Source organism: Pollicipes pollicipes, unplaced genomic scaffold, assembly GCF_011947565.3.
Source record: "Pollicipes pollicipes isolate AB1234 unplaced genomic scaffold, Ppol_2.1 Scaffold_4740;HRSCAF=5597_pilon_pilon_pilon, whole genome shotgun sequence".
Classification (NCBI taxonomy): Eukaryota; Metazoa; Arthropoda; class Thecostraca; order Pollicipedomorpha; family Pollicipedidae; genus Pollicipes; species Pollicipes pollicipes.
Window position 1 is genome coordinate 5,618,167 of NW_023596545.1, and position 21,920 is coordinate 5,640,086.

The following is a 21,920-nucleotide window of genomic DNA, read 5'->3' on the forward strand; positions in this document are numbered from 1 at the left end:
AGTTTATTTGCCAAAGAACAAATTTAAAATATCAATTTAAGATTTCAATTAAACTGAGTATGCTTTATTGCGTGCTTTTTTAGATTAAGAAAACACTATAATCGTGAAATATCCGTGTTCTATGGCAGCTTATGGCTCATCGGAGAGTGCTGATCTGAAGACAAATTACTAATAAATCATTTAGTTGAGCATAATTTTTAACATAGTGAAAGTAAAATAAAAAACAATCGGGTAAATTATTTCTTAGAACTAGTTAAAATCCCTAAAAAAGTTTTAAATACATGCGACGAACATAGCCAGGCTCGGTTCTGCATTACCTCCTCCCGCCGTAACCGGAATTGGCTCAGCGCGCGGGCTGGAGCGCATTGTTGTCAGAGAGGTGGGGGAGGGAGGTGCGCGCCAGCGGGCGTCCGTGCAAGTTGGCCAATTGACACCTTGCCTTTTAGTTGTGAAAATCTGAATGCGTTGTTGGTTTGGGTCATCGTTTTCTTCAACTTTTATTTTTGCGACTTTAGTATTGGTTAATAGCAATTCTACGAAATAACTGCAGGTGGTCGATTTTTCCATGAAGCTGATTCAACTGAGGATCGAACTCGGAACTCAAGCGCATCTCACCATAAAACTGAAGCCATCTTCAGCGCACCCAGAAGATCTCAGGCAAACCTGCTTAGGCTGTGTTCATACAGCATTTTTCGTGCGTCGAGGTGGCACAGATAACGATCGTCAGCAAGATGACAAGGAAGCAGTACGATTTAGTCAATAACGACGATGACGAATATGATTGCCGTGTCCCCCTCCATCCTGATGAAGCATTTGAAGAAGGGATTACGTTTAAAGCAAAATGCATCGGCACGTTGGATGTGCCAAGACCTACCACCAGGCTTGAGATAGTTTCAGCTATGCGAAGAATACGGTACGAATTCAAAGCAAGAGGAATAAAAAAGAAAAAAGTGGCAATCACTGTGAGCACAGAAGGTGTAGAAATCGTGCACAAGAAAAAGAGAAGGAAGGGCAAGAGACATTCCAAGGATGAGAGCAAAGTTCTAGTCACACATCACCCCATTTACAGAATATTCTACGTGTCGCATGACTCACAAGATATGAAAATCTTCAGCTACATAGCCAGAGATGGCCATACCAACATCTTCAAGTGCACCGTTTTCAAAGCCTCGAAGACGAACCAAGCCATGCGCGTGGTGCGCACGATCGGCCAGGCGTTCGAAGTGTGTCATAAGCTGGAGTATGGCGACGACCACCCGGGCCATCTCCAGTTGCCGCCGTACGACTCCGGCGACCTGATCGACACCACCCTGCAGAGACCGGCGCACTTGGAGCCGCTGTCGCGACCTCTCGGCGACGACGGCCGCGCCCCGGCCTCCGGCATGTTCCGCTCCCCGCTGGCCGACGAACTGGGCTCGGCCACCACGCTGCCGGAGGCGGGCGCTCCTCTCTCCTCCCACCACGAGTGGCAGCTACTGAGAGAGCAGCTCGACCAGCAGCAGCACCAGACTCAGGCTGCTTTGGCTCAGGTGAGTGGCGCGTTAGCGCTTGTAAGCTGGCTGTACTCGGGTACTGTGGGCTTGCTGCAAAGAGTTTGTGTGCTATGCGGGAAATGTATTTGCCAATGGGAAAATGCTCAAATAGCGCTGATTTGAACACCGGTCAATACTTTTGTGATTTAGTGCCATGCATTTGAAAAATACGTATCAGTGGTGAGGTAAAGGAGGTATGGTATTTCCGTTTCCATGTCTGCTATGCCTCTTCCACCCTCGTGTGGAGAATTAGGTAATGTACACGGAGACACGTGCAACACATCTGTTGTCTCATACGCAGTGTCTGAAACTTAGGTGTTTCTCGGTGTTTTTGGCCCCAATAATTTTATTGCTCACAAATGTACACCGGAAAGAACATAACAAATTGTTCCTTGTGAGCGACGTGAAATGACGGCAAGCTGTTCCTGAAACCTCGACGGCATCGCGTGCCACACTCACACAACTAAACGAGGGGTACTGCTCGCGGGTTTCAGCCGAATCACAGCCCATATCACACACAATCTTTCCTTTCAATACACTCAGCGCCCAGGTCTGTTTCTGCTCACCAGCACACGTTTAACCCACCTACCGTCCACCAACGACACCGACACGCTCAGACGCCGGGCCCGAGCCCACTCTAAGAAGAACAGTGTCTCTTGATGGGTCAGGGAGAGGCGGGAGAACAGAGAACACCTCATATACGTCACAATGCAACGTTTCTGGATTGCACGTGGAAATCACTGTAACAAAATACAAATTAATACGAAACGACATGGTGTCACACTAACATCGCCCTAAATATAGTGTGAATTGATCATATATTGATGGAAAATTATTTGGAATCTCTTCAATAGCATCCTTATTAAGTGTGCATTAAAAGCTGTCAGAAATAGAGACTGTATAGGAGGTATAATGGTGACGCCAACCACCATGCCAAACGATCGCTCGGACTTGCGGAAATCCATGGCTCCGCGTGTTCCGGCTCTTGGGGAGGATTCAGCATTGGAGAGAAGGCATATGCTCCACCAAGAAATCCGAGCTGAATAGGTGATAAAACGCGTAACATATACATTAAACCTTTTAACCGATAAACAACTTTCAGCGGCTCTTTCGCTGAAGACTGTTATTCCATGCGCGCCATTTATGTAGCTTCCGGACGTTTTTTGGAGCAGCCGCGTGCAGAGCCATGGTGGGCGGTGATGGTGCGACTGGTTGATAGTATAGATAAAGGCAATATATAACTTGAGCTCAGCGTCATACACTGGGAAAAGTATTGTCAGACTCAACGTCGGTGAGTAGATGTAGCGATGCTAACTTTGTATAGATCGCTTGCTCTATGAGGAGGCGTGCCCTGCTACATTGACCTCCGAGCCCCGATCATGCAGCAGCCTGACGTCCCAGATGGTGTAGTTTTGTACGTGAATTTGTGGAGTGGGTAGGCAGAGAAATCTTTAACCCCAAATAAATGGTGCAAACCATGTTCTCTTGATTTTGACCACTTTTCTTCCCAAAGTTGGGGGAGGGGCTAGCACCCTATTCAAGTAAACAGGAAACTTTACCCCTGGTCACGAATTAAGTATATATATGTCAGTAAAAGCCTAGGCGGGTGTCACACTGTCCCAGAATCTTTCTCTTAGGTGAGGAAGATTGTGTCTTGGCTGGAATGAAGCTGCACTTACTACTACGCCCCAGATGCTCCTACTTATATTATTGTGGCTTGGCATTTCAGTCATAAATTTGTCATGATTTTCTCAAGAGAATCGTTCAATAGTTGTACAACATTTTAAGCATTGGTTTCTATCAGCCGTAATTGGGACTCACTTTACTGGGCCTTTACTACAGAATTGTTAATAACAAGAGACTTTGGCGGCGTTCTGTAAATAGTGTTACGTTTTCCGACTGTGATCCTATCAAGTTCGCCGCTCGTCCAGACGTCACTGCGCGAATAGAAAGCGGCACACATTTGCTCCGGCGTACTGTGAGGACGGCCGAGCCGGTTGTTATCAGGGCTGCCAGTGCAATTACAGCACATGTGTATGTGGATGTATAAAGAGTGTCCCGATGGCAAAGCGCCACCGTCCTCAGACCTGAAACGTCACCATGGCCCATTTCTGGTGTTGTCCCATTGTATAGGATCAGAGCACCCAGCTGGTCAAATCCGTCCTACAGTTACCGGGATCCGCCCGCACCGATCCCGGTGGCTTTGTCACGCACTAGACTGCAACGCTGTACAGGTGGCGGGCGCATCAAACGGTAGACCAGACCCACCTTTAAAGCACGAAACGTCGTTTGGTATCCTGTCTCAGCGTACCCACCATTCTTCACAATTGACCCCGGGGGTACAGGTCTCTGACGACGGTCTGAATTTCAAGAGGACCCTCCAATGTCATCCCATCGAATCGAACACTTAAGTACGTTTTAAACTCGTTGCGATTGACGATGAATCTGTACAGAGAAGGGAAGTTATCCATGCCTGGTCTGGTGGCTTTTATTCTGGCTTCGCCTGGCGCGATGCGTATTCATGGCTGGCGTTTGGCTGTATGTCAAGCGGCCTGATTCTTGCTTTTCTCTTGTTTGTGGGCTGTGATTGCGGCCAAATGGTTGGCAATCATCTCAGCCCTATTAAAGCACTCACTTGGGGATGGCACAATTCCTTGTGTGGTGATTGGTCCGTGGTTAGCTCAGTTCATATCTGAACGGCGGTGGCGTGTGGAGCATTTTCAATGACTTCGTCAGTGTGTAGGCGGGTGTTTCCGTTCTGAAATAAGGTGGCTTCACGTTACTGTCCACGCAACCACTTAGGGCTACCGTTAATTTCCTGAAGCGGTGGAATGTAGCTACATCCCCAGAACAATGAAACAAAAAAGTTGCGCTCGTGGGCGCTTTCTCCTTTGAGCGTGTCCGCCCCCCCCCCCCCCCCCCCCCCCTCCTCGACCAGCCTTTTATCCAGACGTTGGGAACCGGAAGAACGAGTACTACTCACGCGTTGCACAGGTCTTATAGGGCTGACTATTTACCTTGGAATGCAGGGTAACCTGTCGAAACGTAATATCCGGTGCCATCGCTTGGATGATTCATCGCGAGCATCGTGTCCAGCTCTGCCCGAGTGAGAGGCGTGCATTAAGTGGGGCCCGTCTAGCCCGTGTGACTCATGTTTTTGATGCCTGATCCCATTTCCACTCACGCTTTAGCATAACAAGCCGTCGACCTTGCTATCTTAGCGGCATCCGGCGCGTGGTCGGACTGCGAGAACGTTGTGATTCATCACCAATACGTGGTTTACTCCGAGATTCCGCCAAATCTGGGCGTCGATCTGCCCGACATGGGCGTTTGGCTTGTGTCGGACCAGATCCAAGACTTCGTCGGACCGGATCCAAACATCCGCCCAACCAGGCTAGAGCGTTTCTCGCGGTCAAATCCAGGGATGTTTCGGGGCCGATCGGAGCTCGCCTTAAGCGATATCGGGGCGTCTGTTAGACGATACCCGGACGCGTGTCTGGCCGGACACGAGCGGTCGCCGGACATCTGTCTGGTCAGGTCCGAGCGTCTGTTAAAGCGAACCCTAACGTCTGTCGAAGCGAACCCGAGCGCCTGTCAGTGCGAGCCCGAGCGTCAACGGTCGGTGGCGGCGCCGGCGGCGGCTGTCGCGTCCGTCTGCCGACCGCATCTGCCTGCCGAGCACCGGGCGCCGTGGGAACGCCAGCCGCCACGCCGGAAGCCGAGCTGAGCCAGGCGGGCCTGCCCTTCGCCTCACTGATCCGCGGCATTGGCGCGTGCTGCCCGATAGCCGATCTAGGACAGAGGTGGATCGGGTCCGCGGCAGGTTTCTGCGAAGCCGGGTGGCCGCCGATTCCGCTGGTTGGATATATTTACAGTTGAATGGCGGAAGTATGCTATACGCGTAGAGCAAGAGCTGTTTCACATTGTCATGTCCTTGTTCTGAGAATGAGGTGGGGACTGATCTTGTCCGCTGCATTTCGGAACGCGCTGAAATTCCGCTCATTCGTCGGTACGTGCTATCCATGTCAAATCTGATCCGATTCCATCGTTACGTGGCGTCATTTGCAAACAATTACAAATGCGGCTCCAGAGCATGTGCTCGTTACAAAGCGGCACAAAGGAAACGTATCTGTAGCCGTGCGCTGTGCGAGCTGCGACCCGCTCGTCTAGTTCACCGGACCCTGCGCGGCACGCGGTGACGTCACAAACCGGCTCCGAGCACACCCTCGGGTCGTGCCTTCCCGTCGAACCTTCCGATGTCGAGCGGGTTCCCCCAGCTGTGTTAACCTTCTCGGTACACTGAGGTCAGACTCCGCAGAGAAAGTTTTCGTAGTTTAATTTCGTGGGCACTCATCTCGCATTTTGTTCGATGCATTGATGCCCTGCTCGCAGGGCATTGACTTTTGTAGATCATTGTTTGTAGATGAACAATGGTATGAATGTATGCACGCTAGCATAAATTGCGATTATTCGTTTGCCTCTTGACGTAGACTGTATCACCGCAGGCAAACTTCGTTCCTGATGTCACGAGTGATGAACGGAAATAGTCATGGGCGCATCGCACGTCCACACGCACTGATGCGCCATCGGCGGCCATCTCACCAGCGGGGCGTAGCTCACCGGCGCCGCGTGTGCGCTGTTAACAGCACCGTGTCGGGGGGTTCGGTCCATCAGCGGAACCGGGTCAGGCACGACACGACACGGCATGGCTGGATACGGACGCCCCGGGCTGCCGGCGACGGCAACGGCCGGACATCCGGCTGGCAGTCGGGTCGTTTCGGCGCTGGCTGCGTCACTGGCAGCTGTGGGCCCGGAGCATGAGTCGGACAAGGCCTGGCGAGCTGGCCTGGGGCTGTCCTGGTTTGTTCATGCTTTGTGGGGCTAGCTTTAACGGGCGCTGAATGGGGCTTTCTGACGCTGTATGCATTTAGTAGAAAGAGCTTGTTCCGCTGTATTGATAGTTTTACTCACCTTGTTCTCAGTTCAGTGACCATAACTAGTCGACATCATATATTTTGAGCTCCGTCATGTCACACGGGTGTTGAGTCTGCTCAGTCCACTGTGCCGTCAACAAGTCTGGCTAATTGTCCTTGGTGACTGGCATATAGCTGTCCGCCGGTCCGCCGCCCTCTCTCCCTGGGGCGTCACGAGTCCTTGCCCATTTCTCCGAAGTCACCAAGGTTCATCATAGGTGCGCCTGTCCTCCGAAGTAGCTTCAGTCGAGACGTTTCATCGCTGGTTGGATCTCCCGCATGTCCATCATGTCTGGCCCGGTTTTTGTCATCCCTCATGAGTGCTGTGGATGTCATTCGGTCGTTTTTGTCGTCGTTCCTGCGATGGCGTGCAGTCCAGTTCTTAGCGGCCGGCGCTGTTGTCGGCCCGAACGCGGGCTAATCCGGTCGCGATCGGCGCCACCCCGCCCGCCTCGTCGCCCGCGTCGGCTCGGGGTGCCGCCGTCACCGGTGGGGCGCGGCCTGGCCCGGCCAGGCCCGGCCCGCTGTCGCCGGCCACCCGGAGGTCAGGCAAAGCTGGCGTTCCAGCCGCCGCCGGCGGCTGGCGGCCGCAGCTGCCGCCGTCACGCGAGTGCGGAGTTGGGTGTCGTCTCGCGTGGCTGGTGTGACGCCCGTCGCCTAGGGCGGGGCGACGGCAGGCGCGCGCGCGTTGTGGCTCTGGTTGTGGCTGTGGCTCGTTGTGAATCTGGGTTGGATCGACACGAATTCCTGGGTTGTAACCCAACACTTCACAGCTCCCGCTGTCTTTCGTACCCGGTGCCGCACGTAGAGCCAGCGCTGAGTGGAAACGTGCGGGATGTAGCCGGAACCCGCGGCCGGCGCTGTAGCGGTAGGAAGTGTCCGTCAGCTGGCAGGTAAGCGCTGAGCGGTGCGGACAAACGTCCGTTCCTCGGCGCGGACAAACGTCAAACCTGGGCTATCGGTCTGGATCACAATGGCGGCGGGGACCCGGCGCTTAACGGGACGAGCGCCGCCCCGGGAATGGAACACCGCACGAGCGGCACGCCGGCCAATGAGTCACTTATCGGCAAGGAAAACGGGTGCCCAGCCGCGGTCCGGCCACCTACCTACCCCGGCCCTCGTCCGGACGCGGTGTAGAGGAAAAAATCCGCTCTGGGGCTATCCCTGCAACAGTGCCGGCCCCCTTTTTTCTCCGATCACGTCCATTCCCACGGCCCATTTGGGTGAGCCGGCCCAGACTGCCACGCCTCGACGCGGCGCCGTGCCGCGCGGCCGCCGATCGCGGACGCCGGCGGACTGTTAACAAGGTCGTCGCCGCCACCGTCTGGCTCGGCGGCCGGGCCGGGCGCGCGCGCGCCCCGCCGCCCGACTCGGCCCTGTTGTGACCGTCGTCAGCCGGCGCGAGCCGGCCGCGATGCTGTTTTCCGCCGAGTCGCTATTGATCGGGCTCGGGGCGGCGATGAGCGCTGACATTTGCCGGCCGGTGGCCGCCCCTGCGCCGCGCCACTCGCTTCGCGCGGCCCATCTGCGTGGCAGGGACCTTGGGCCGCGCAGGCCACTGCTAACGGTCCGGCGCAGCCGGTGCGGAGAAGTTATCTGCGTACCAGGGTCGCCTGGGGTACGCGGAACCGAAGTTGTGACGAAGGCTGTCGACCGGATTCTGGAGCCGGGCGTTCTCGTTTTTTTTTTCTCTCCCCAGGTGGAGCTGCGTGAGCGACATTGGGCTCACATGAACGGGTGTTTGTACCTCCAACGTGGCCGTGCGCCTCTCGTGATGAGCCCTGTCCCTACGCGCCACAGAATTGCGGCAGTGAGCCGGGAAACATTGCGGCCACACCACCTGCGCTTATCCTCCTTGTTTTGGATCTCTGCAGCGGAGGATGACGTCTGCGGTTACGTTACTCAGCCACTTTCCTGATCCTCCCGGCGAGGTATTTGGCGCCGTGAGCTCCCACGGCGCGGTCACGACCAGGGCAGGCTGCGTGAGCTAAGGGCAACCGCCCCCGCACTCCAGCCGGCCGGAAACGCAGCGTCACGATCGCCCGCCCCGCCCCCGTCGACCTGTCCCGCGGTGCTGCGGCCGGCGGCGACTGAGTCAGCGGCGGCCGCGCCTCCGCCGGCCGAGCTGGCGCGGCTATTATGTGCCGCGCCGCCCGACGGGCCGACGGCGATGCCTCCGGCTGTTTAGGGCAGCCCGCCCCTGGTGGCGTAATGACGGCCGGAGGGCCATTAGCCGGGCGGCTGTATCGATAACACGTGGGCGCTGGTCGGTCTTTGACCTTGTCGCAGGCCTTGAACTGGTCGGGCCCAGCCGACCGTGAGGCGTGATGGCAAGTTGTGTTGTGTGGTACGCTGCACCGGGCCGTCGTGCGGTGTGGGATGGTCGTGGCGTGTCTGTCACGTGACCAACAACCTGGTGTCACGTTGTCCGTGTTGGCGTGTCGACGTGTCATCCGACCTAGCCTGACCTGATTTCTCATCAGCTCGACTTGACCCGCCCGTGCTTACAACCTACTTGCGATGTTTCTCAAGTGGCACATGTTCCATTTTGGCAAAATCCATGCGCATGCTGTGACCTGACCTGACCCATCACTTATTTGATCGAATCATTGACCGATGATTGGCGAATCAGTATAATCTGCCCTGACCTAACCTGACTCGCCTGTCTTCAGGTGCACCTGCTGCGCGACCAGCTGCGGGCCGAGACGACAGCGCGGCTGGAGGCCCAGTCGCGCACGCACCAGCTGCTGTCGCACAACCGCGCGCTGCTGTCGCACGTGCGCTCGCTGGTGGCGCAGCTGCAGCTGGACGACGCCGAGCTGGAGCTGGAGCTGAGCAGCGCCAGCAGCGCCACTAGTGCCTCGGCCAGCTGCGAGGACATCAAGCGCGCAGCCTCGTCCAATGACTCGTCCATCGACGCCGAGCTCTGCGCGATGGGCGACGCCATCGCGCAGCTGGCGCGCGGCTCGTGGGCCGACGAGGTGGACGAGGAGCCGGACGAGGAGCCGCACGAGGAGCCGCACGAGGAGCCGGACAAGCCTGACGGCTGAGCGGCGCGACTCGACGCGGCCCGACTCGGCGGCCTCGGCAGCGAGGGTCGCCTGCAGTCGGGCCGGCGTGGAGAGGACCCCGCGGCCCGGCCGACGGCTCGGCCCCGGCCGCCCGTTCCTGGATCTGTGTGGGCTGTTACCCAGTCTGTTACGAAGCCCGTGCCGTGATCTGACGTTCAGTGGTAGGAAGAGCCGTGGGCCGCTCAGGACATTATGAAGCGTTGTTTTGTTAGTGCGTGGCGCGCGGACGGCGGCGGTCAGCCGGCCGACGCGTGCCGAAATTGTCTCGCGTCGTGTTCACGAACTAAGCGTATTCCGCAACCGTGCGGTAGACGAGTCTCCGCTCGTAGACAGGCAGCTCCGCTGATAACACTGGTGCGCGACGGTAGAAAATACACGGCTCTCAATCGCAGTCGCAGTGGCTGCCGGTGCCGACGGAGAGTTCAGGCAAGCCAGACACGCTACCGCCGTTCGCTCGCGGCGAAAGGCGTGACAGGTACGGTGGTGGTGGCATCTTCCGCTGATGACGTCACACCTCCGGCTCTGTGATTGGCTATGGGCTCGGCCGACACATTTCATTGGCCGTAATGGGCGAGGACTGCTGGGGCCAAATATGACGGGATGGTTTGCAAGGTGCGGCCTCCGGGGGCGGGCGAAAACTACAGTAGCAGGCAGGGCTGGCAGTGCCAACCAGGGCCAGAGTTGCGTTCTGTAATTGGCCGGAGCAGTGACGGACCAGCCACCGCCCCCCCCCCCCCCCCCGTCTGACTACTTCGTTGAGCACTGACTCCCGGTCGTTGCATGGGGAGAGGCGCGTGGTAATAACGCTGACTGACTTCTCATCTTCTCAGCGGTTTCGCCGTTGTGGGTTGACAGCACGCCTCCCGCTTTCGCGAAGATGCAGCATTCCACCACGGAGCCAACCGCAAGCAAGGTTGTGCCTCGTCAAGGCAGGGGGCCTCTTGGGAGGGTATATGCGTCGTGCCCTCGAGACCGGGCCTCACCCATTACCGCGAGGGACAATCGTAAGCGCTGTTCGGTATGTTTAGGGCCGGACGAGAAACATGCTTCGCTTCAGAGGTGGTCGCATTCGACAATGACACGCCGTTAGCGTGTGGTGTATCGCGGTTCACATCATGTGACATACCGAGATATCGCGCCATCCAAGAACCACCAGGTACGGCCTGGTACCAAATCGACTAAGCGTTAGTGATAGACACGAACGCGACGATGAGAAAGTGGAGTCCGTTGTAAACAAGCATATCCATCGGCGCCGGCGTGTCATGCGCGAAGTCCGACAACTTCGTGGTGCCACACCGGTCATCAACATGCAGACATCCGACCCGAGCATCGACAATGCTCGGTACCAGCGCGGGTAAGCTGAGAACAAATACAACCACCAGGGTGCAGAAATGTGCCAGCGACGGCATCAGCAGCCGCGTCCACGTGTGCCCATGTCTGACGTGACGCCATGAGCATATGGCGCCGTACACACGCCACACGCGTGAACCGGTGATTCCCGACCACGCCGACGAGCGCCGCGTCACATGGCGTCGGGCACGCCCGCCTCCGAGGCCGTCTCGTCGCCACCGCTTCGAAGCACGTGCCGCCGACAGCGATCGACAGGTAATCGGCGTCGCCGGCGATCGATCGTTGGCGTCGACGCATCGGCGACGACGCGGCGGCCATCTGCCCGGCGGCGGCGGCAGCTGCGCTTGAGGCACCGGCCGACGGGGCGGCCGCGCCAGCCGTCGTCGGGCGACGCCGCCGGGCGCGAGAGCTCAGGTTACTTGGACGGAGCACGCCTGACCAGCGGGTGACACAGGGACGGCTGGTGACTCGGGTTGGCACGAGCGGCGGGATCAGGGTCGCTGGTCGCCAGCGGGGACGGCCAATTGAGAGACGCCCCTCCCCCCAATGAAATAAGACCTAGCCTGCAGAATAAGATACCGATCCGAGGGATGCGTGCCGACTGCGTGCTGTTGTGGTAAATCATGTGCGCGTTTTCTTGCGTGCGCCGCATGCAATAAAATGTAAAACGGTTTTACAGAATCAGCTGACCACTCAAAGGTTTATGCAGAATAGTTGTCAAGTAGTCGGCGTAGCTGCGCCAAACTTGGTATAGCGGCAGACAATTGAACAGCGTATCATTTGGTTTGGAAAATTTACATGTACCTTGTAAGATTACTGGCCTAAGGGCAGGTCTAAGTCAGGCCGTGGCTGTCGGTAAAGGCCATTTCTATGGAATTTTTCAATTTCATGTGACAAAGGGGTGATGGCCGAAGCCATGCATCTCTGAGATAAATTCTTAAGCAACGAAGCAATTGAATTTAAGATAACAGCGAAGCCCATTAACCTTGGGGCGGGTATGGAAGTCAGACCGAGGTAAAAACCAACCTGCTTTTTACTCGAAAGCTTGCTGTATGCGGTTAGCTTATTGTGTTCATTTTAAATATTGATGACAGGAACTACATCAGGCATCTTCCATGGGCTTCTTAAAGGCCAAAATAGGCCACTGACACAAAATGACCCAGCTCAACACTTTGCTTTTAGGAGCATACCGCCTAACATAATCTTTGCCGCCTATTCAAATGTAGAAATCGAAGCAGTCTTGTATGATTTTTATCACAATGACCTTCTAAAGACCAGAAAAGGCTACTTACCTTAAAGAACACCAGTGACCTTTTGCTTAGAACAGTATCTGGGTTCACGGCAGCTGCTTGAGGAGGTCTTGGAGACTTTGGACACCAATCTCGTGTTTGACATTGCTTGACCGTATTTAAGTTTTCATTTAGTTTTTGAGATCTTAGGGGCCAAATTGCCCCTCGCCACCTGAGCAGTGTTCAACCGGCTACCCGGGCGCGTGTCAGGCTTACAGTTAGCGATGCTAGTGGTAGTTGTAGATGTATTTGGTTGTTAAGGCACATACCCTTGGAGGAATATTTCTTTTCGCAGCAATTTTTTTTGTCCAAGGAAGTGTACTAGCTAATCAGCACAGTTTTTTCAAAAGGCCGTGGCGTTGGTCCTGTTCGCGAACGACTGCAATGAAGAAATAAGTGATGAAGCCATGCAGGAAAGGTGGTGTGAAAGACGTTGGATGGATGCTTAATGATTTTAAACGTCCAGGAGTAGCGCGAAGTTTTGTGAAAGGAGAAAGGGTCTGTGAAGTGAATAATGGCGAAACCTAACCCAAAAATACGATAGCGAGTAGGTTCCCTCGATCTGGCCGACTTCTTCTCAAGGTTGGGGACTGGAGCCCAATTTGGGGAGTGCTGGAGCCCTCTTTCAAATGAATAAAATCTTCACCAATGCCCACTCGCCCTTAAGGCGGCACTTGCAACGCATTTGAGCATGTGTGCCCTAAACTAACTCATGAACCCTAACATCGTAGGAGGGCGCTATCGAATATATTGCGCGCACCGACTGACCGAAGCTGACTGACGGCTGCACAAACCAGATCTGGCGACTCCACAAACCAAATCTTTAACGAAATCACTTTCGCAAACCAAATTTTCCAGTGGGCCACCGAGATTTGCGTAGAAGTTTGTGTGAACAAGAGAGGGCCACAGTTGGAGCCAGCACAACCTAAACTGATTCTGTTAAGTGCGCTGATACGACTGCTCGTGCATTATCGGGCTTTTCGCGGAGATTTGTAGCCACTTAACCAACATTCATGGCGGGCAATTCTAAAACTCCCTCAACCAAGGCACGCAAGTAATTGGAATAGTCTAACGTTAAGCGCTTCCACTGGACCATTTACCACTGTTCGTTAAGATTAATTGCGGTACTAAAAGGGTAGGCATGACATCAAAAGCTAAGTTGATGGAAAGGATTTTCTTCGTGGCCAAGGATTCCGAGAATTAAAACAACGCGTAAAATCCCGCTTTCTTTCAGTAACCAGCAAACCTGAAAACACGTTACCAGGACATGTCGTGTCCGTAAACATGTCTCGTAGGCGCGTATCGTACTTTGTTGCCTGCGTTTCAACACAAATCACTTCAAAAGCTGTTTCTGAGCTCACCGAGTCCCGACATGTGACGGGATATTCGAACATTCCACGTCCAAATCCAGTTCAGTTCTAATGCACATATCACGATTCATGTCTGCCATTGTGCAGTTGAACCGTGCCTGTCTGCCTGGCGTGCTATTATTTTCGATGTCCTGCATCCTCAGCCGTGGACCCGTGCGTTGCGGCCTGGCTGCAGCCAGTCTGCGCTGCTCCCCGTGAGCGGGTGGTGCGTCCCAACAGCGAAGGCAACCAGTGCGTGACGCGCAGAGCTCGGTGTTTACCGTCGGTGTAACGACGGCGACGTGGCGGCCGAGCGAGCCCGAAGCCCAGCAGCGCGGCACCCGGCGCAGCCCGTGTGCAAGGAATGAGTCCAATCTTGCAGCGCCAGCTCTCGCCGCGCCGCTGGCTGTGCGTCATGGAACTGGGCCAGGACGGTAGTTTTCTCCGGCGCACGGCGGCCGAAACCGCAGGCGAGATGATACGACGTATGGTCTTTTGCCGGGTGACGGCTGAGAGTGGCGGCTAGGAGTGACGGCTGGGAATGGTGGGTGGGGACGACGGCTGAGAGTGACGGCTGGTAGTGACGGCTGGGAGTGGCGGCTGGGAACGGTGACTGAGAGTAACGGCTGGGAGTGACGGCTTAGAGTGACCGCTGGGAGTGGTGACTGAGAGTGATGGCTGAGAGTGGCGGCTAGGAGTGACAGTTGGGGGTGGTGAGTGAAGGTGACAGCTGAGAGTGGCGGCTAAGAGTAACGGTTAGGAATAGCGGATGGGGGTGACAGCTGACAGTGACGGCAGAGAGTGGTGGCTGAGAGTATCTACAGGAAGTGACGGTTGAAAGTGGCGGCTGAGAGTGGCGTCTTTTACAGGCTAAGAGTGTCACTAGATACCACGACGTCACATGAAGGGCGGTACCTATCCATAACTCTCCAGCATTAAAAAATGGCAACACGTGAGCATGACCACCACTCTCAGCATGATCTAAAGTACACATCAATTTTAGCGTCGTGTGGCGTTAATATATCCATATGCGTACGGCACGTTATCTTGAGCCCTAGATAGTCTAGGACTTAACTTGATGAAGGTTTGGGTAGCCCTTCAGATGTGGTCCCTGTGGCCTCGAGGTCGGGACCTTTCTGGCGTGTGAGAATGGGAGAAATCCCCTGCACTCGGCCAACCCCCCAACCCCCTTCTCACACGGATATCACATCCCTATTACCACTCGCAGTGGTTGTTGCCGTTTTTGATTCTCATCATACTCCCATCATATATCGCAATGAATTCTTTCCATTTTTGTTCTTTAGGATCCCTCAAATCTCATCTTTTTGCCTTTTTTATCTGAATGCAACGTCTATTTGTTTTTCAGATGCCACACCTGGCAGACTCGGTGCCCCCTTCAGATCGCTGTGCCCGCCACAAGTCTCAGGAGTCCTGCGCTGTCAATTACAGCTGTTATATTGCAGTGTATGAACCCGAATCGCAAAAATAACGCAAAAATAACGAGAAGTGACTGTAATTTACTTATTGTTTCAGTGACTTTGCTTCCTACAGAACGGATAAACCATTTCATTCTGGACCCCGCCATGAAACAGTCGCTCACTGCGCGGTTCCTTGCTGATGTCAGCATGCACACTGAGGCCACGGTCACGGGGCAAGTCCTTTCAAGTTGAAACGTAAGGGAAGACGTGAAAGCAATTTTTGAACCTCTGTTTTTTTAATTCCCATAGGTTCAACGTTACATTTTTATAAATTTCCGGGGCACAGCCCTCGTTCAGGGGCACAGGAGACTTCCGGGGCACAGCCCTGGTTCAGGGGCACAATAAATTTCCGGGGCACAGCCCCTTACTCACTCTCTGGATTTGCTCCCCAGCGAGCTCGCCTCAAGCAATTATCCGACAACATCGCTCCACGGTGAGTGGGCTTGTGTAAGCCTCCAGCTGCTGGCTTCGCGTATTCGATCAGAAGGAGAGATCAAAATCATATATATATATATGGAGAGAGAGAGAGAGAGAGAGAGAGGAGAGGAGAGAGAGAGAGAAGAGAGAGAGAGAGAGAGAGAGAGAGAGAGAGAGAGAGAGAGAGAGAGAGAGAAGAGAGAAGAGAGAGAGAGAGAGAGGAGAGAGAGAGAGATAGCGAGAGAGAGAGAGAGAGAGAGAGAGAGAGAGAGAGAGAGAGAGAGAGCGAGAGAGATAAGAGAGAGAAGAGAGAAGAGAGAGAGAGAGAGAGAGAGAGAAGAGAGAGAGGATAGAGAGAGAGAGAGAGAGAGAGAGAGAGAGAGAGAGGAGAGAGAGAGAGAGAGAGAAGAGAGAGAGAGAGAGAGAGAGAGAGAGAGAGAGAGAGAGAGAGAGAGAGAGAGAGAGAAGAGAGAGAAAAAAGAGAGGAGAGATAGAGAGAGAGAGAGAGAGAGAGAGAGAGAGAGAGAGAGAAGAGAGAGGAGGAGAGAGAGGTGGAGAGAAGAGGAGAGAAGAAGAGAGAGAGAGAGAGAGACGGAATGCCAATTTCCAAAATATCCTGAGCTTGCTGGGCACGCTTGATTGCTGCTGTATGGCGAGGGCCTTAGACATTCTGACATCGCGTCCGTGTCGAATCACACATTGTATGATGCAGGTAATCTGATCCTTTCCACGTCATCGATCAGCAATATCCTGACGTTCAAACCTGTCAGTGAGGTACCAATATGTGCACGGCTGCAAGCTTTTTTCGCTTTGCAGCCAAATGAAGCTGACAAATCAAACCTCATAGCGTTTAATGGGACCAAACCGCTGTATGTTCGCGACAGGCAGCCTGCGTCGAACGGTGAGTATGGTCTTGCTCGGTATCGATGTGCCTACGTGTGGGAGGGTGCCAGCGACAGATGGCTGCAGTTTCCTGTCATCAAGTGCACGTCCATCGACTGACCTGGCAATGACAGACACGAATGGCACGATACCGGTGTTCAGCACTCATTAGTCACTACTCAGCTGGTGCCGGACGGTTGTGTCTCAGCCCACATTCGCAGCATATATATATATATATATATATATATATATATATATATATATATATATATATATACATAAACCCGGCGAACAAAACGTGCGGCCCGCACTCCATACATCGTAGCTTTCAAGGGATTCGTCGCGTCGTGCTGCCTCAACTTACTGGACAAGACATGTGCCGTCAGTTTTCGGTCTCATGGGTGGCACCTTCCCTTTAGATGGTTTTACTCCAATATTGTATACATGCACCAATTGTGGTGCACGACCCAATAAATGAGACACAATAACTTATCACGTAGTAACGTTACTTTAATGAGGAAAAAGGCGTCTTGTGCAAAAGCTCGGTGCTTTCTTCGACTAAAGCAGTCGCTTTATTGCACTGTCCAATACAACTGTTAAAAGTTTTGTGGATGCCGAAGGCGTAGTAAGAGTTCATTGTTCTAGAATGAGCGGGGCATTTTGATATACAAAGCAAACCTTTTTATCACAACAAAACCCTAACAATCGAAATATTAACACCATTGCGCATTGTCTACGGCTGTAAAACTTTTAACTGAGACATTGTCACCAAAAAACACCGCCAGTAGCATGTCTTATACAACGTTTGTTGGCAGTCACATTCTAGCTCGTACAACGATAACTAATCTTTGTAAAAACATGCGTCATAGAAATAAGAACTGGTTAATATCGCTCGCAAAAAAATAACTTTACGCGTCCACGCTCACTGATTCACAAGTGTTGGTGGAATCTGCCTGCTGAAAAATTATTTGTCTCAGAAAAGCCGACTAATTATTGGCCCTGATGCCTTAGGTCGAAGATCGACCGAAAGTTCATAAGAGAGGGAGTGCAGAGATGTTCCGAGGCTCGATCAAAATTGCTTGAGAGACACCTGGATGTATATGTAGACGCCTGCCTACTTTTATGCTACTTCTGACATATCGAGTATGGTGCAAGAGGAGGGAGTGCAGCTTGGCCCCTCCTCAAGCTTATATAGCACGAGTATCCGAGCACCAGGCCACCAACTTTGTCAAAATTGAGTAGCTCTGTGAGCTTTTCTACCAAAAATGACGTTTAGTACCCGACCCGCCCCCCCCTCTCAGGTACTGCAGGAGTCGCCGCCTCCCATATATAGGCACAGTCTCAGTAGCATGGACATAACTGTCACTGTGGTTTTTGGGATCCTAACCCTAGTGCCCTTTGGGCAGATCGACTTTTTGGGACCATGTCTGAATACATGGCAACAAGACAGGAGTGGTTCCGATGACCTCTAAGGCTTGATAGGTAGGTACTACACCACTTGAAACGAACGAACGCGAAAGCTTATAGCCCCACTGTCCCCCTGTCCCAGGTTTGCTTGAACAGTGTTGACTTTTTGTGGGGGCAGGGCTCTTAAATCATGAGTCTTATAAACACCGATCTCGTGTTAGTCAGGAGTGCAGTACATACTGAGAAGCCTTTACTGAGAGGCCCCTGGCCCCCATCACAACAGGGGGGGGGGGGGGGGGGCGGAGCTTTTGAATCCATGATTCGTTTAGAAATAGGTCGGGTGTTGGTAAGGAGTATTGTAGCCATTGAAAAACTTTCGCGCACGAAATTTCCATTTTTTTGCTTACATCTGCTTCAATTCGTGAGATGGACGCATGCTGGAATCGATCCAGTTGTAAATGTGCTCGGTCATCAATATCTGTGTTTTAACTTGGAAACATTTAATTTCCATCTGAATGATTTCCAATTCTTTTTATAATTTTTATTAAACGCAGCACAGGGTAGTTCTCTTTGCATTTTGATAACTGTCTCGCACTTCACAGAGTTCGTAAAATTTCTGCTCGCCGGTGACCAATTACAACTATGTTTAATTTATACAAAACCCAGCGTGTCAAAGCACAAACAAAATTCAAGAACAGATGCAGCCTGTGGTTTTCCAACTCTAAACTGAAAGTCACAAACACAAAACAGATTTGTGACACACATGACGATGCTAGGAGAAAGGCTACAGATGGCACTTGCTTCCTGTTAGGTCCATGCTAAGGCGAAACGTTCCATAGTTTGAATAGCGTGAAGAAAGCAAAATATCTGACAAAAAAGAGATACCTTATGCACCACGGGGTATGCTGCAGCTTATTAAGCATTTCACAGAGCAATTTTTGTGGAGGCAATGGAGGCTACAGAAACGAAGTCAGGTCAAGTCAGGAACGAAGTCTAGTCTACAGTCAAATCGCTTAGGCCTGGGTATGGACCATTATGCCAACACTAAAATGACTCTCACGCTTCTCAGTTGCTACAATTTGAGAAGCATGTGAGTCATTTTAGTGTTGACATAATCTGCGTGTCCTATATTCCTCATGAATCTTAACTGGAAGCTGTGTTGCCTCGCCCCAGCGTTTGTGGAACGAAAATCACCCCTCTCTCTCTCTCAAACAAGATGTCGACGTACATGCCTAATGACATAACTGGTTAACTTTTCTTTACTCAGTTACTCCAAAATTTAAGAAGTCTGTGCCGAATGTGTGCCCTAAACCATGTTAAGCCTGAAGATCTCCACCAGCTTTGATTTCTGAGCTCCCATAGAAATGCAAAGCAGCATTACATAAGGAAGTATGGGCTTCAGTACCACCATTTATTTGCTCACGACGCTGCTTTAGACACGTTTTCAACTGTTAATGTGATACACCTGAATATTCAAACATGTTTAGTGAGCATAAGGCGTGGGTACACTTCACGCCACATTACGATATCAAAACCAAAACAGACGTACCAGACCAACAGAGGGCATAAATGGCATAATAGCCGATCTGTCTTGTCTCAAAAAGTCATCAGCCCCAGACGGACGGTCTTGGTAATAATACGCCACTTTTGGACCAGTATAATCGCTACTTAATCATGACCCAATGTGACAGCTATTTCCATTAGTACAGCCATCTTTCATTTTGAGTGGAAGTGCTAACAGCCAACGTTTCCTGAGGTCAACACACCGACAATCTATTGTGCATTGGTATACGACGCCTAGTATTGATGATCTTTTGAATTTTTACCGAAAATATTCTGACCTGCGAAGCTCCTCCGAAAAGCCTGCGAATGGCGTACGTTGTATGAAATATAAAAAAACGACGCATGTCAGCATTCCAGGGAGCTTTTACCAACGAAATTTAACAGTTTTAACCAGTAGTATTTGATGCATGCTAAGCCGAATTCCTACCGGCTCAGTGCACGACCTGATTTCAGCTTTCAATAAATCTCAGTGAAGGTTCGCAGAGCCCATTTTCCACGATACGGCGTGACACACGCATAGCAGGACCGGTTATGTGCGGCGAGGAGCCGTTATGTGACGGTGTGAGCAGACGTTGGCGTAATCGTGCAAACTGCAGCCGCATGACGAAATCCTGAGCTTTTAGACTGAACATTGACGCCACGTCTTAGGTGCACCGTGCGTGTTGCATTGCATACAGGCATTTGGTTTCACACATGCCCGCGAGCGCTCCCAAACGAACCCCTGCTAGATTTTCCACAGGCTGTTACCACTCTCTCTCTCTCTCTCTCTCTCTCTCCTCTCTCCTCCTCTCTCTCTCTCTTCTCTCTCTCTCTCTCTCTCTCTCTCTTCTCTCTCTCTCGTCTCTTCCCTCTCTCTCTCTCTCCCTCCCTCTCTCTCCTTCTCTCTTCATCTCTCTCTCTCTCTCTATCTCTCTCTTCTCTCTCTCTCTCCATCTTCTCTCTCTCCTCTTCTCTACTCTCTACTCTCTCTCCTCTCTCCTTCTTCCTTTTTCCCTTCGTGCTCTTCAACGGCATTGCATTGGTATCCTGGTCAGCCGTTTTGGCTCATTTTCTTGTTTATCTTGTGATAACATCAATCAGGGACGAGAACGTAAACGCATCAACTCCATCACTGGTGCCCGCTACATCTCGAGCTTTCGAGCTACGTAACGCAGCTTTTCATGCTGTATTGTTCCTCCGACTTTGCACAGCGGTGATCACAGTCTTCCCAGAATCCCGCCGGGAAGGCCGCCACTTCGACGAGAGCCGTGCCTGCCACGGGTTGCCGCCAATAACGAAGCCGGGGAGACACGTCCGCCAATCGCAAACACGCGCTGACGCTGACCCAATATCGGCTGGCGAGACGGCTACGGGCCGGCCCTGGAACGGCTCGCTCGAGGAACGCGGCGGTCCAGTCTCGCCCAGATCAGTGACGCACCTGATCAGACTGGAAGTCAATAAAACACGAGCACCGGTGGATGCGATCGTCTCGGTCGAGTACGGGCGCGGCCGGCGCTCAGCACTGCCAGTGTCGGTCGAGTACGGGCAGGGCCGGCGGCCAGCACTGCCAGTGTCGGTCGAGTACGGGCAGGGCCGGCGGCCAGCACTGCCAGTGTCGGTTGAGTACGGGCAGGGCCGGCGGCCAGCACTGCCAGCGTCGGTCGAGTACGGGCAGGGCCGGCGGCCAGCACTGTCAGTGTCGGTCGAGTACGGGCAGGGCCGGCGGCCAGCACTGCCAGTGTCGGTCGAGTATGGGCAGGGCCGGCGGCCAGCACTGCCAGTGTCGGTCGAGTACGGGCAGGGCCGGCGGCCAGCACTGTCAGTGTCGGTCGAGTACGGGCAGGGCCGACGGCCAGCACTGCCAGTGTCGGTCGAGTACGGGCAGGGCCGGCGGCCAGCACTGTCAGTGTCGGTCGAGTACGAGCAGGGCCGGCGGCCAGTACTGCCAGTGTCGGTCGAGTACGGGCAGGGCCGGCGGCCAGCACTGCCAGTGTCGGTCGAGTACGGGCGCGGCCGGCGCTCAGTACTGCCCGCGTCGGTCGAGTGCAGGCAGGGCCGGCGGCCAGTACTGCCAGTGTCGGTCGAGTACGGGCGCGGCCGGCACTCAGTACTGCCCGCGTCGGTCGAGTACGGGCGCGGCCGGCACTCAGTACCGCCCGCGTCGGTCGAGTACGGGCGCGGCCGGCACTCAGTACCGCCCGCGTCGGTCGAGTACGGGCGCGGCCGGCACTCAGTACCGCCCGCGTCGGTCGAGTACGGGCGCGGCCGGCGCTCAGTACCGCCCGCGTCGGTCAAGTGCAGGCAGGGCCGGTGGCCAGTACTGCCAGTGTCGGTCGAGAACGGGCGCGGCTGGCACTCAGTACCGCCCGCGTCGGTCGAGTACGGGCGCGGCCGGCACTCAGTACCGCCCGAGTCCATCGAGTACGGGCGCGACCGGCGCTCAGTACTGCCCGCGTCGGTCGAGTGCAGGCAGGGCCGGTGGCCAGTACTGCCAGTGTCGGTCGAGTGCCGGCCGCCGGTAAGTTAGACACCGGAATACTCTACCTCTGCAGTTGTCACAGCGACGCTCCACCACAGCGAGTCGCCACCGCATAGATGCGGCCATCAGCTGATGTTAGAGGAGCTGCTAT

At 53.8% G+C, this 21,920-nt stretch overlaps 2 protein-coding genes across 2 annotated transcripts; one reads left to right on the forward strand and one right to left on the reverse strand.

Annotated features, from left to right (window-relative positions):
• The first annotated feature begins 350 nt into the window (after positions 1 to 350).
• On the forward strand, positions 351 to 9,967 carry LOC119098803 (dystrophin-like protein 1). The gene is made up of 2 exons (XM_037221846.1): positions 351 to 1,529; positions 9,178 to 9,967. The coding sequence occupies exons 1-2, from the start codon at positions 732 to 734 to the stop codon at positions 9,553 to 9,555; spliced, it is 1,176 nt and encodes a 391-aa protein (XP_037077741.1). The 5' UTR covers positions 351 to 731; the 3' UTR covers positions 9,556 to 9,967.
• Positions 9,968 to 11,098: 1,131 nt separating this feature from the next.
• Positions 11,099 to 21,708, reverse strand: LOC119098937 (putative proline-rich protein 21). Its single transcript, XM_037221992.1, has 2 exons — positions 20,763 to 21,708; positions 11,099 to 11,244 (listed from the first exon to the last, which is right to left on the reverse strand). The coding sequence occupies exons 1-2, from the start codon at positions 21,706 to 21,708 to the stop codon at positions 11,099 to 11,101; spliced, it is 1,092 nt and encodes a 363-aa protein (XP_037077887.1).
• Between the last annotated feature and the right edge of the window lie 212 nt (positions 21,709 to 21,920).